The 15,730-nt window shown below is 32.9% G+C and overlaps 1 protein-coding gene across 1 annotated transcript in view; it reads right to left on the reverse strand.

The window, feature by feature from the left end:
* LOC149780476 (protein big brother-like) overlaps nt 1–15,730 on the reverse strand; it is a 126,945-nt gene that overhangs the window by 64,571 nt on the left and 46,644 nt on the right. The window contains exon 6 of the mRNA XM_089937437.1: nt 8,567–8,745. Coding sequence (XP_089793563.1) covers nt 8,567–8,745 — 179 coding nt within the window. The remainder of the gene's footprint in view (nt 1–8,566; nt 8,746–15,730) is intronic.

The raw sequence follows: 15,730 nt of genomic DNA on the forward strand, positions 1-15,730 counted from the left end.
AGCATTATGCTATCGCAGATCAGGATCTTTGTTATTTGCAGTTTGACTTGACTTATAAGTCAGTATATATGGTAAAGTACTATAACACCAGTATCAACACCTAAAATAGCACAAGAACATTCAATGGATATTGTCTACTAAGGATTATTCCAGGAAGATTGAGAATGAAATTAGAACCTATTTTTAAGAGAAGAAAAAAAATGAAACTCATTATATTTTAGGATTAACTTTATAATATAGGCAATTCTGCATGACCTTTAAAAACTTATTTCATTGGGACTGACCCCTGAGGAACCCACAAATTCCCTGCCTACATTTTAAATGTTTTTTTAACTTTCCCCCCACCAACAACTGATGCATAACCATCAAGATTTACATTTATCAGCTCTGGGTATTGGGCCGAGACCTTAATTTAAAAAAACTATTCAAGTTAAAGACGAGCCAAAATTTCACTAATGTCTTCAATTTTTTCCATTGTACTGACATTTCTGAATATCATTCTTATTGACTGGTTTGGCAACAATGAATTTTTTCCCTGCATAACATTTAGCAGGCATCATGGGTTAAAATACCTTCCTAAAATCTTGAATTTTCCTTTAACACAAATCTCATTTCAACTCTGAGGAAATGCTGAGGATTTCCTCAAATTTCAGGTTTGCTACTTAATCCCTCCATATAAGACACCCTCACTTTTAATGCGTATTACATGTATGACTTTCATGAACAGTGTAATAACGTAGGAGCACCATAGCTTCAAAGAATAATAAGAAAAATCTTCTCACTGATATTGTGTTGTACTGATACTGAGACATTCTAATTAAAAGAGTCCACAGTAACTAGACCCCCTGTATCAACCCAATTTAATTCCTAGTAGTCTCTAGATAACTCTGTAGCACTTAAATGGTCTGGCAAAACCTGCAATCTCATCTAAAAGATCATACTTATGTGACAAGCAGTTGATAGCATCTCTAAATAGTTTTTAAAAAAATATCTTTGTCACAATTTAAATCATTTTTTGTCACCTAAATGAAGACAAACTTTTACTTTTATTTCTATTGTATTAAATATTTCTGCCTGGCGTATGGTATAGTTTCAAGCTGAAAAAAGTTACAAGAACATTAGGTTCTGAGATACGCAGATGTCAAATTAAGACCTAAATAGCTGAAACATGACATTTATCGATATTGCCATGTTCAGATAAATTTTGGGAATATATTATATGTACTTTAATCACGATGATAATCTGAGTACATGAATCTCAAGTATTAATAACGTCATAATACTTTATAATACATTTTCAATCAGTGAAATTATTTCTCTGCCATAAATGCTAATTAAATTTAATTGTCTATTCACAGGTAAATATGTCTCAGATGTTGGTCAAACTGTAAAGACTGATGATCATCCAGTCAAGCACTGATTTTAATCCGAGATATATCTTTTCTATATTTTTCATGGAAAATTTTTTTTTCACAAATTGGAAATATTTCTCACTGTCCCTGAAATTATGGAATATCACTATCACCAGATTATCTATAATTTTTATAAAAGAATAACAAATGGCAAGTACTGGCGCGTACTGATGAAATAAAGTACATGTCCAAAATGATCTATCGTTGATACATTTATAACAAAATACACTGGGCTGTGATGCAGTGAAAACAATCAAATTAAAGGTGTACAAATAAAATTTTCCTAAGAAGAAATTTTTAGTTATTGATAAGTAATTAATGTTTAAATGATTCTTCAAAGCCAATTTTCAATTATGTTAATTAACTGTCACTCTACTAATAAAAATCAGAACATAGATAAGCAAGTTAACAACTTGTCAAACATTCCCTCAGGAGAAACTCCTTATCTGAGATTCACAAAGATTTCAGCCTTACATTCTGCTAGGCAAGATAGGTTTTAATACAGAACAAATGTCTTTGGAGTTTTAGAAAAGCAACCAATGTTAGAAAGAAAAATTCATTTACATATATATTTTAAATTTTTCATTTAAAAAGAAATCAAAGTTTTTTGCCTTCCAACACTACTAATCACACCATGAAAGAAATAAAAAATATGAAGAGGCTTCCGGAAAGATCATGAAAACATTTTCTAGAAGGGTTCAATTATGAGAAATGGACTGTTCTTTTAGCTTAAAATTACCAATTTCTTGTCTATGAAGGTTCACTTTTGAGAAGTGGGTGGTTCTTTTGCTCAAAAAGACATCTTTCCCTATTTCTCACCATAAATTATACTGTTTTAACTGGAAAAGTTTGGTTTCACTTTAGCCCTAAAATCCCTTTCTAAATCAACACCTAAAAGATAATCCCTAGCTCTGTAACCTATCTCTTAATATGAATTCTGACCTATAATGATTGACTTTTTTGAAGTCATTAACAACAGAATGAGTTTTATGTAGTTATGAAACACTTAATTATACAAGCAAGTTAAAATGAAAAATTTAAATAGAACCCAAAGTGTACATAAGCACCTATGATAAAGGCTTTCATCAATGGTCATAACAGTGCTAAAAGAACAAACTAATTCTTATCTCTATCCCTGTACATTTGTTGTTTATTTATTTATCCATTTATTTATATTTTTTTGTTTTAATTTATTTATTCACTTATTTAGATATTAACACAAAATGTAAATAATGATGAATCAGCAGAATTTATATTTTTAAAAAGTCAATTAATTAGGAAATCACTTTACAGTGCATACAATTTTTAGGAATGACTATAATTAGCATATTAAAAGCATGCAACTATTCATAGCATACAATTTTCAGGAATGACTGTAGTTTAGCATATTCACAGCATACCACTTTCAGAGCATACAATTTTCAGGAATGACTAGTTGATCGTATTTACAGCATACCACTTTCAGAGCATATGATTTTCATGAATGACTTAGTTGAGCATATTTACAGCATACCTAATTCAGAGCATACAATTTTCATGAATGACTTAGTTGAGCATATTTACAGCATACCACATTCAGAGCATACAATTTTCAGGAATGACTGTAGTTGAGCATATTTACAGCATACTACATTCTGAGCATACAATTTTCAGGAATAACTGTAGTTGAGCATATTCACAGCATACCACTTTCAGAGCATACAATTTTCAGGAATAACTGTAGTTGAGCATATTCACAGCATACCACTTTCAGAGCATACAATTTTCATGAATGACTTAGTTGAGCATATTAACAGAAATGGTTGATCAACCATATACAAAATATTGTACACATTTGTCATTTTCCCATACAGCTGACATTCAGTTTATGCCACAGATGCGTTTCTGAAATAATGGCATAAATCAAAAGTAATAGTGCTCTCTTTGTGAGCAATTACTGTAGATGCATGTGCATGCATGTACATGAGCTATGCGAGTCAGAGCACACGGTGTCAGCGATGGCGTAAGAACAAGCACTGTGGTACAAACTAAATGTTATTTCTTCATTATAATGGAATGAAAATGAAAGCATGTAAATTGAATTGGCACATAGCAATCATCACCTGTACTTCCACATGAGCTACATTTCTGTATGAACCTTGTTTCTATTCTAAATTCACAAAAGAATTGAGTTAATTAGAATTTTATTTCACTTACAGCATTGAAATTTACATTTTCATCATTCTCTTATTATAACGTACCCCAATCTGAATTGATGAAATTTTCCTGCAAGAAGGCTTAAAGAAGAATATGAAAACAAAATGTTATATATAGCTTGTCACAGAAAATTTACAATACTTACAACACTTTATATGTGATCATTATGAAAAAAAGAATATCATTAGCTGAAATTTTTTAACACATGGAAATTTTGCATCCCTAAAAGACCAGAAGAAATTTTTACATGCTATGCTTGACTACTGCATCATCACACTAGATCAATCACACATGTCAAATGTGGTAAAAAGTGTAAATTTTCCATTATTACTTGGCTCTGAGTGATCGCCTTTTTCAAAGGTACCTGCAGTTTTGTGGTGACAAATTAGAAAATTAATAAACTTGTCATCAAACTGAAGAAAAACACAACGGATTCAAGATCATGCTGAATACATTCTTTGTAAACCATTAAAATGGAATTCAGGTCCAATAAAACACTGAATAATGTTACAAAAACCACTGTATAATCTTTAATCAATGAGTTTAAGAAGGCCAAACCCTTATGCGGTGTTTTGTAACATGCACTTGTCAATTGAAATTAAACCCCGCATTTGTGCAGCTCATCTGTGAATCTTTCGTGCACTAAGTTAACAGAACTGTTTAGACACTTCACACAATGAGATCATTACACAATCCCAAGGGGTAGTTTGTGAGCATGCATTCACTAAAGCTGTTTTGAATTTTGTATAAGACAATCAGATTTCTGTATGTAATCTGGACATGATTAACCCAAACACTGATTTATCATGGACCCTGACTGACAAGATATCAAACACAATTCATCTGTCTGTAATGCACAAATACCCAAAGTGTGTTCAAAGAAATGGGTTTTAAAACAATTTACAAAAGGATTCTATTTCAGTAAAAGTCTCATTTTAAATAGAAATGTTCAATAATTTTACTCAAGCCAATTAAGTTTCGTGGCTAACCACATTCCCTCAAAAGGCCATTATCTTGTGGAATGAATATGTGGCATGAAGTAAAATCAGCTAATAAAATACATAACTTCCTACATTTTAACACATTACCGTAGAAATAGAATAACAGTATATAAAAAAACATCGCAATATTTGACAAATATAATATGGTCGATAAACAATTTATTAGAGTGTCATTCCCTTCCATATAATTATGAATGTCAAACAAATACAATGAACTAAACATAATCAAATCAGTGACACATACTGGATTATCATCAATCTTTTGGGGAGAATGAAGTCTGTATCACCAATAGATTCTGACTTGTATCACCGAAACCATACTGTATGAGAACTACAGCACACAAACATATTACATGAATGACTTGATGACGATCTTGATGAGTTTTAAAAAATTTCAAAATTAAGCTGACAGGATTTGAATGACCTTTTGTTAGATAACACTGTCCACTGATTGTAAAGGATCCTGAAATTGTAAAGGATAAATACTTCCAATGTTTCGGTATTACAATTAGCAAACAATAACGCAGATGGTTTGACAATAATCTATTCTAAAAATTCAAATTTCTGGTATTAATTTAGATCTTCCATATTCATCCTCCACACTCTTCACTACTTAATAAAAACCAGAAATACGAAACCATTTTTTTTTACAATCAAAGGCTTAAAAGACTTCAGACCAAACCTAATACAAAATGGACAAGAAAGCTGGAATGACAAAAAGATTGATAGGACTAGGGACACAAAGATAAACAAAGTTCCATATTACAGCAAACTGACACTGGATGAAAATCATAGAAGAAACCACAGATGCCTCATCGTACTAAAAATAGTTGGATGTCATTGTTTATGTCTCTGCTATTGGCAATGATTTGTTTTCATCAACAGAGATGGAAACAAGCCACAATAGATTCAATGAAAAGTGAAAGGTGATGAACTTGACTTTTACTGTACAAATTATTTAGCAATAACACAACAATATCATAATAATAACCATATGTTGGGCTTTTTATGAGATTATGATTGCAATATAGAAGCTAAATAATAAAAATACTCATATTTGTGTGCTTAGGTTGTTTTATTTTTTAATGTAAAGTAATAAGAGAAAATTCACATAAATCTAAGAATTCTCCACACCTGGCTAATCAACCAACATCCCATGCTACCACACCTGGCTAATCAACCAATCATTTCTCCCTACATTATTGAAAGAAAGCATAATACTAGACAACAAATAAATCTCTAAATTAAAAAAAAACAACAATATTGGCCAAGGCATAAATCTCCATGATGATTCTGAAGTTTGTTCTTGAGCGATGATTTTATGCCATACAGCATTCATCAATGCTGTTCTCTTTGCATAGTATTAGCGTTATACAATGGTCAAATCTCATTTCACTTGCAGTCAAATCATCATAAAAGTAATGGATTTTCGTCTCATGCAGAATTTAATGAACAATAAAAAAAGATTTTCTCGATAACATTAATGTGTTTAGCCACTCCAATTTCAACATTTTCATCATTTAAACTTAAATAACGATCAAAAATAAAAGTATTACTACATCATTCAAACCTTAATCTAAACTCTTAGAAATTTGATATTTGTAAGAGGCAAAAAACCTAATTAAGAATAATATAAATGTTTCCATAATACAGTACAAAATTATTCTAATGTTTTCATATTTTGTTTATCTGCATTTTGTTTACTGAACAGCCATATTAAATACTATTATCCTACAAACTCACAGATCTTATCTGTCTTTAGGGCAAATGTGTCAGTCACATTGCATTGAAAATTAAACATGAGCACCAGTCTAAAGACACTACAGGGGTAGTCATAATGTTATTCTGATGAACCTAATCCACCTTTGTCCAAATAAGACTGACCAGAGGACATTTACACTTAATGAAACATTTTATAATCAACTGTCACACTTAAGGATTAGCTTTTTTATTCAGAAACATATCTTTTGTGACCCTAAGGCTGGCAAAACAATCTGAACATCAGCTGAACTGCACTGACCAATTGACCTGCATGTCAGCAATTATTTCCATGTTTTTTCAAGCATAATAAGAAAGAAAATTACCATCAAGGTCTGAAGCTAAGCATAACGTTTGTAATTATTACCTCTCACAGCGTAATGACATTAAACCACATACACACCCTCTGCCTTTACCTGATTTCATTCTCACACAAAAATCCAGTCCAGCAATGGATTGTGATGGGCGATGATAACCCAAGGGTATAAGGGTCGTGTGACTTCCTGACATTCTGGTTAATGAAGCATTCAGTTTCCCCAATTACCTACAGTAATTCTGACACAGATTTGGTCAGTGGTTGAGGATCTAATTGATGTTCAAAAAGTAGCTCAATTAATTGAAAAATGGGTGGATAGAAGATGTTACATTACCCGCATGAGGTGAAAAATATTGTATTTTATTGAGCACAAAAGCTTTTTATTCACCCAAAAATGAAATATCTGGTTTCCAAAAACATAAATGCCTGTATCTAATTTTGAAGAAAATCATTTCCTAACATTTCTGTGTCACAAAAAAGAATTTCTATTTCTATGGCATCCTGCAAAGCTACCAAAATCAGAGTAATTACCAAAACAGGGTGCTTTTTTTTTCTCATAACAAATGATAATAACTAGTTCCAGTGACAGGTGTCACCTTTGATTGTGCATATTGATTTCAATTTCTACAGTGATGCGTCTTTTTTATGACAGTTACTTCTTTAGTCACGTGCAGTGCATACCTACTATTCATTCCCCATGGACAGTTTAACGCTCCAACACTATAAGCTTAGCTGCTGAAAGGGGGTGGCACTTGTGCTACCTTTGCACTCAATGTAATTACCTGTCAAAACTTAGTTTTCAAACCAGCAGGTGAAAAAAAGTATGTGGGTACAATAGGGTTCCGTAATTTGATGGGACGTGTGTCAGGAATTCAAGTATCCATGCAGGTTAAGTGAAGCATTCCCAGTTCCAGTTCAACAATTAACCAAACAATAAAATGATCATAAAGAAAGAAAATAATAAAGGAAAATAAAAACAAGTAATAAGGGTCCCACTGCTGCAAACTGATGTACTGTTTTCCCCATGACAATATGTGAGCGACTCCACTCAATGCATCATCTCATTTGGCCATTTGTCACTTTCTTTCAGGCTTGACACTTGAGTGTAAGTACCTATCATTAATACACTGAACTATATTAACAATTTAAAAATAACTATAACATTTTATAGTTCCCTTAATTTGGATCTGTTTTCTCTGAATATTTTAACACTTTAATAGCTTCAAGAAGTCAGTCCATACAAATAAAGCCTACAGGGGTTCTTGCACACTGGGTACCATCAGTGTTAATGTTTTTTCTGAGTTATGAATAGGAAATGAACATCTACATCCAAAAGTGTACGTTTTCTTATATGGTATTCAATATTAAAAGCAAAGTAAAAACTGACGAACAAAAGCAAAAACATCCCAGTACAATTGACTGTTAATCTAAATTTTTTGTTGATTCCAAAATCACACTAATATCATGAATTTGAATGACTAAATGAATTTTAGTAAATTTCAATGTTTTGATCTCAAAATCACACTGATAACATAAACTTGAGTGACTATAAAACTTTTAACATAAACAAATTTTGGATCAATTTTATTGAATGATGTGAGCAGCAAGTTTAAAATAGAGAAATGTATGAAGACTGTACATAAACATACTGAAATCTGTTTTTTGTTAAAAGTCTCTATGGAAAATGAAAAATTTATTCTTACAGTATATCAGAGTTTAATTTTGATTACAACTCATGGATCAATTATAACGTATATAATCCACGTGGATTTGAGATATTACTTTGATATAATCCAAACATTTGCATGATTGGATTAATGAAACAGTCCACCCCGTTTTTTTTACAAGAAGACGATTCTTTTAATGGAGTTTTATTTACTTACGTTCTGAACCCTTTTGAATCCTCATCTTTCACAGATAATTTACGTCGAGGGCTAGAAGCAACATTGGCAGCAATGGCACCAGGTATGACATCACTCTGTTTTGACTTGTCGTTGCTGAGTTGAAGGGGCTGTGATTTTTCAAGCATTTCAACCCTTTGTCTGAGAAGACAACGGTATTCCTGTTAATGACACAAATGTACAATCAGTTAGACTTGTATAGCACAGTAAAATACTATACAATTTTGCATATTCTCAGATAAGTGATTTATGCTTTATTTTCTTCACTTCTTTACTAATCATTTAAAAACTAAATCCATAAACTTAAAATTTTGTATTTTCATATCTGATTAAATTATCTTTTTAAAAAAAATGACTTAATTAACAAATACAGAATGCAGGTTGCTTTAGGTTTTAAATATGTTATATTGTTCATGTAAGTATTTGAACTTGATCAAGTATGATGAATGAATGATTTTAAAACAATAATCAACCAATCAAAGAAATTATATTTTTGAATAAGTGATTAAACTAATTTATGTCAGTGAATGTAATAAATTTGCTTCACATTTGCTTAAATTAAGAACTGTCTGAGAAATGGTAGAAGCTACAAAAGCACTGCCCTTCAACTCGAGTACAACAAAGCCTCAACACTGTGATGTTTCTAGAAACTCAAAATAACTTGCAGTCTTTCTCCTGAGAAAAGACAAGCAGGCCAACTAAATAAATTTGTCAAAATGAATGGATAGGCTAACTATCAGAAAAACACATCCACAGTAAATATTTACCAAACTTTTGTTAAAAATGGGAGATGGCCTCATCATCAGGCATGGGCTTATCTTTGGATAAATACAGCAATACAGAGGTAGGCTCATCATCTGGCATGGACTTATCTTTGAATAAATATGGCAATACAGTCTAAACTGGTCAAATAGACTAAAACTGTTCACATTTTGAATGTCAAATAAATCTAAATGCTAGATAAATGAAATTACCATAATTTTAAATGACAATTATTGCAGCTTTTGGGGGGGGGGGTAATTTTTAGTTCATTTTCTCTTAATTATTTTGTTTCAATGTATACAGAATCCAATGGAAAAATAAGAAACATTAATTACAAATTTTCAGCTTAAAATTAAGTACAAAAATGTGCAAAGTTTAAATAAAGATAAAGTTTTCTGTACAAGACATAATGCAAAGCAAAAAAAGAAATCACTTCTGTGGATTGATTTCATGTTTGAAAAATGAATGATATAAAAATTACAAACTATATGATATTAAATCATTCCCACTAATTTATCTGTGTTGTAAGAAATCATATTGTTGGACTCTCAGACAAAACAAGACTATAATAATGATTCTGGTAGTGAAAATTTGATTTAAAAAAAGTTCTACAAAATATGAACTAGTCATTTAACAGAGAACTAAGGGAAAAAACACTGAAAATTAAAATTAAATTTTTGAACCCATACATGCAAATTCCATCTCCTCATCAGACAGTTTCTTTAATGAAAAGATTTAGTGAAAAATGTAATTTTTAAAATTACCTGAAATATATAACCAAATATGATATATCTCCTATACTGGGAGGTGGGGTGTTAAGCTTTATAAATATGAAGAAAACGATGGGGTGGGTCTATGACTTGGCAAAGCTTTGATAAATAAATATTTGCCTATATTTTACAGAAGTAGCAATTGGGGATGTCATAAAATAATGGGCTTATCATTAAAGTAAAACAGTAGGGGTGGGGGTGGGGATTTTGTTACCAAATGCTTGTGCATTATGCACTGGCAGGTCAGGATCTATGCTATTTACAGTTGGACAGGACTTACAGTTAAGTATATACAGCATATTATTGTTCTCTCAAGACAATTTTTCACATTCATGTGTGTATCTAGTCAAATGGTCATTCTATGTTGAATGTTTTTAGATGTATAAATTATGAAATGTACAGTTTTGCATTGTCAAATGTACAGTTTCACATTGTCAAATGTACAGTTTTGCATTGTCAAATGTACAGTTTCACATTGTCAAATGTACAGTTTTGCATTGTCAAATGTACAGTTTCACATTGTCAAATGTACAGTTTCGCATTGTCAAATGTACAGTTTCACACTGTCAAATGTACAGTTTTGCATTGTCAAATGTACATTTGGCATTGTCAAATGTACAGTTTCGCAATGTCAAATGTACACTTTCGCATTGTCAAATGACAATGTCTGTAATATTATTTGACACTCAGAGTTATGTTAGTCTTTAGGTAAGTCATTCAATCTGTGATTAATCACAGACCAAATCACAATAAACACAACATTAAACATACAGACCTTTTTGGGTGTAAAGGTATTAGGCCTTAATCCACAATGTTCAAATGAATGGTCATAAGAATTCACACTAATACATTGTCCATGCTGCATGGGTTACCATGTCATTGTTTGCCAATGGAAACCAATAGTGAGTATTTATTTTCCTATATTAGTATCCATCCATCCATCCATCAATGTAGATAGATATGGCTTGAATGAATGACCTGTTCATCTGACATTATAATATACATATATGAGCCTACTCCACCCCTAGTCATTCTGCCACACCCATATCCTTTTTATGTCTGGGATTTCAATTTCAAACCAAAAATAAATAATAGAAAAGATAACAATATTATCAATTAAACCAAAAAAAATTCATAATTATATTTGTTGATTTTAATTTTATGATTTTTATAATGATTATTTTACTCAATTACATGCAGAGTGATTGATCATCTTCAGCAACTTTATATCAAGCACTGAGGTTGTTCTTGGTAATACAACACGATCTGGCTACCTGGGTAAATGGAGGGTGAAATAACTAGGAACAAAACAACCAGGGGCAAACCAACATTGTGGGCAAAACAACAAGGTCTTACCATCATAAAACTTTACCCAACTTGAAATCTTACTCAACAAATATTGTGACCAATCGAATGGCTGCATTTATACATCTAAAGTAAGATTTCCAAGTCTGGAATTAACATTTATCAAGAGTATGTAGCATGCATGTACACAAATATTTATTTTTTAAAGTGAACTTGACTCTCATGAATATTCCACTGGCAAGTCAAACAGACATGTTGGCCAATATTTGAGTTGTATGACATACCTGTTTAGTTAGTTTGCATGTTGTTCTCATTAACAAATATTGCATGAGGGCAATATGGAATTTTAATGACCGGTCAGTCACCACCCTCCCCATATATTATACTGAATGAGTACGTGAATTGTGTACAGAAATGAACCAGGCACGATCAGTGGCTTCAAAACTGAAATGGGCAATATTCCATGTTTGACTTGTATAAAGAAATGGAGGAGCAATGTGTGACCTGGAAATGGAGTGATGTAATGAGTGTCTTGTATACAAAAACAGAGTATAATATATGACTTATTTATTGACAGATTTATTGACAGAAAAAGCAATAGCAGGACTTGTACTGAAATGGATTGAGTGCAATAGCATGACTTGTATACAGAAATGAATTGAGTGCAATAGCATGACTTGTATAAAGAAATGAACTGAGTGCAATAGCATGACTTGTATAAAGAAATGAATTGAGTGCAATAGCATGACTTGTACAAAGAAATTAACTGACCACAACAGCATGACTTGTATAAAGAAATAGACCAGGTTTAATAGCATCACTTATATACAGAAGTGGGGTGTGTGTGTGTGTGTGTGTGTGTGTGTGTGTGTGTGTGTGTGTGTGACTTGGATTTTTAACATAGCTTTAACAATTTTTCAGTCATATCACTATGATGTCTGCAGTGTGACAGTTTATAGTGATGTCAAGCACTGGGGCATCATGCTGCAGACATGTAGTATGATGTCCCACCCAGTCACATTATCCTGACACCAGGCCGACCAGTCCTAACACTAACCTCTTAATGCTGAGCACCAAGCAAGGCAGCTGTTAGTACTATTTTTGTAAGTCTTTGGTATGACTCAGCCGGGATTGAACCCATGACCTCCCGTATCAGAGACAGACGCTCTAACCACTAGGCCACCGTAGCGGTCTGTAAAATTTGTGATATGTATACAGACATGGATTGGGGGCATTGTGTGACTTGCATACATAAATGGATTGAGTGCTGTTTGTGTCTTGTACACAGAAATACACCGAGTACATGGTGTGCCTTGTATAAAGGGCCAACAAGAGGGGAAGCAACTGAGGATATATCCCTGGGGCTCAGACCCTTAAGGGGGCCCTGGCCGAACAACATTTTTTAATTTTATAAAAGAACAATTTTGTTTGAACAAGAACTAGGAGAGGTCCAGGTGTTTCTTACCCCAGGGCCCGTGATCGCTCTCTACGATCCTTCTTGTATACAGAAATAGTGCAATGTGTGACTTCTCCACCCAGAAATAGACTGGATGCAATCTGTGACTGATATACAAAAACAGGACAGGATGCAATGTGTGACTTGTATACAAAAACATACCAGGTGTGATGTGTAACTAGATACAGAATCACACTGGGTGCACAACCTGATTTGTATTTAGAGACGGACTTGGTGCAATTTGTGACATATAAACAGAATCAGACTGGGTCCAATTTGTGACTTAGCAGTATATACAGAAAATGGATCTATTGAAAATGTGACCTATATACAGAAATCAACTGGACGTAATTCATGACATACAGAGCAATAGAATCGACACAATGTGTGAGTTATACACAGAAATGGGCTGGTATAATATTTATAGTTAGCATGAGAAAATATGGTAGTCACAACAAGACGAAGAAAGAAATATCCCCTTGTATGTGGTGTCAAAAAAACTCTTTCTGGGTAGTATTTTACACACCAACCGCATATCAATCCTCATAATAGCTGGGAAAGCAAGCAAAGAAACACACAAAAATGTGTGTGTGTGTGTGTGTGTCTGTGTAATACATTGTTATACAGGTTAGTGATTTTTAATTTTATACTCAAAGAAAATCCAAACCCAGGATCACATGTTACAGCACGGTAGAAATAACAATAATTTCAAACTATAAAGCTCCATTCAGGAGGAGTGGCAATAACAAGGTTTTGAAGACAGCTGTTGTGGCAGCTATAGTGGACATCAGATTGGGACCATTTTCATTTGAAACCAACATTGACATCATAACAAGTCTTTTAGTGAAACCTCATGTTGATATGACCATCCACTCAGGAAGAGTTGTGATATGATTTTCAAAACAGCCACTAGGTGGCAGCCATATTGGATGTCAGATAGCACCACATTCGTTTAGACCAAATGAATATCATAAGAAGTTTTCTTGTGAAAACCCCACATCAATATGGCTTTCTGTTCTGGTATAGTTGTGACAGCAAGATTTATAAGATGGCTGCCATGGTGGCCATATTGGCTACCAAATCATTACTATTTTCATTTAGGACCAAGGCTGCCATGGTGGCCATATTGGCTACCAAATCATTACTATTTTCATTCAGGACCAAGTATACATTATAAGAATTCTTTCAGTGAAAACCCCATGTTGATATGACCATCCATTCAGGAGGTGAAGCAATAATAAAAATTTCAAGATGGTCACAGTGGTGCCCATACTTGACATCAGATCAATACCATTTTCATTTAGAAACAATTAGACAATATAAGAAAAATCTATTAGTGAAAATCACATGTTGATATTATCAATTTAGAAGAAGTAGTGATAACAAGATTTTCAAGATGGTTACCATGGTGGCCAAATGGATATCCATCTGGCTATGGTGGCGCTCACCAGATAATATTTACTTTTGAGAGAGTGACGTATTTAAGGTGAAGTAGTTCACATTTAAAACATGCACAGTGGAGAGAATGTTTGCATACCTCTATGCTACATTAATGTAATGTGGATGATATTTCTTTTGGATATTGTACTTTTGGAAATTTTACATGATTTAAGCACACTGCTAACTAAAATGACTGCTCCCTTGTGTTAAAAAATCAGTCTGAATTAGTCTAAAGTACACTATACATAGCAGCTATTAAAATAGGGAAAATGAATTTTGTCAGACTAGACAATACTAGCTTCTGAAAGTGCAATGAATGAATTACCAAATATATAAAATATAAAAAAATTTATTGGCTCTTTTTTATACAATTTACCTCTGAAGTTCAGGAAGTGAAAATGACCAAGTAGAGCTAGCACTTTTTTGAAAGGTGCACATTTGAAGTAAGGCCAAGCTGTATACTCTATAACCCATAGTACACCCATCAATCATACACCAAAATAAAGGGAATTAAAGGTTCTTTGCATTATACCTAAGATATACAAGGTCTTTTTTAAATAGCCAGTATAACCAGTGAGGAAAGCCGGGGACATTCTTTTTCTTTAAAATCCTAACCCTATGCAAAATGCGAAACTGTATAGCGCCACCTATCATAAGAAGTTTTCTTGTGAAAACCCCACATTAATATGGCTTTCTGTTCAGTACAGTTGTGATAGCAAGTTTCAAGATGGCTGCCATGGTGGCCATATTGGCTATCATATCAGTACTATTTTCATTTAGGACTAACTAGACATCATAAGAAATCTTCTAGTTAAACCCCATGTTGATATGACCATCCATTCATGAGGAGCAGTGATGTCCAAGTAAAAACCTTTTCATTTTAGTACAAATTTGACGATGGGATGAAAATGTGTATAAAGTTTCAAGGTAATCCTGCAAGTAGTTTAGGAGAATAGCGATAACAAACTTGTGATAATGAATGGATGACAAACAATATACCATCTCATAAGCTCTTCTAGTCTATGACAAGTAGAGCTAACCAGAAAGCATTTTCATTTTCTTTCAAAACACTGTTCATAAACTATACCTCCGCAGCTATTATAATTGTCCACCACCATAAAGCCCTATTTTAATTCCAACCACAGGATTTGATTGACCACTATTACAAGCATATCACACATATCACCTTGTCTGGCTACCACAGCTGAGGCCTCACATGCATGCAGTCCACTCTTCTAATACCTAAGTCCATATTCACAGTACAATACACAATAACCTGATGCAAGTAACCTATCACAATATACCACAAGCTGTCATTAACCTATCATACAATAAACTACAAACTGTCATTAACCTATCACAATATACAATAAATTCTCATCATTTTAGAAATTTTACTACTGAACAAAGATA

This window comes from Sinohyriopsis cumingii, chromosome 16 (assembly GCF_028554795.1).
Source record: "Sinohyriopsis cumingii isolate HCF-2022 chromosome 16, ASM2855479v2, whole genome shotgun sequence".
NCBI classification, from domain to species: Eukaryota; Metazoa; Mollusca; class Bivalvia; order Unionida; family Unionidae; genus Sinohyriopsis; species Sinohyriopsis cumingii.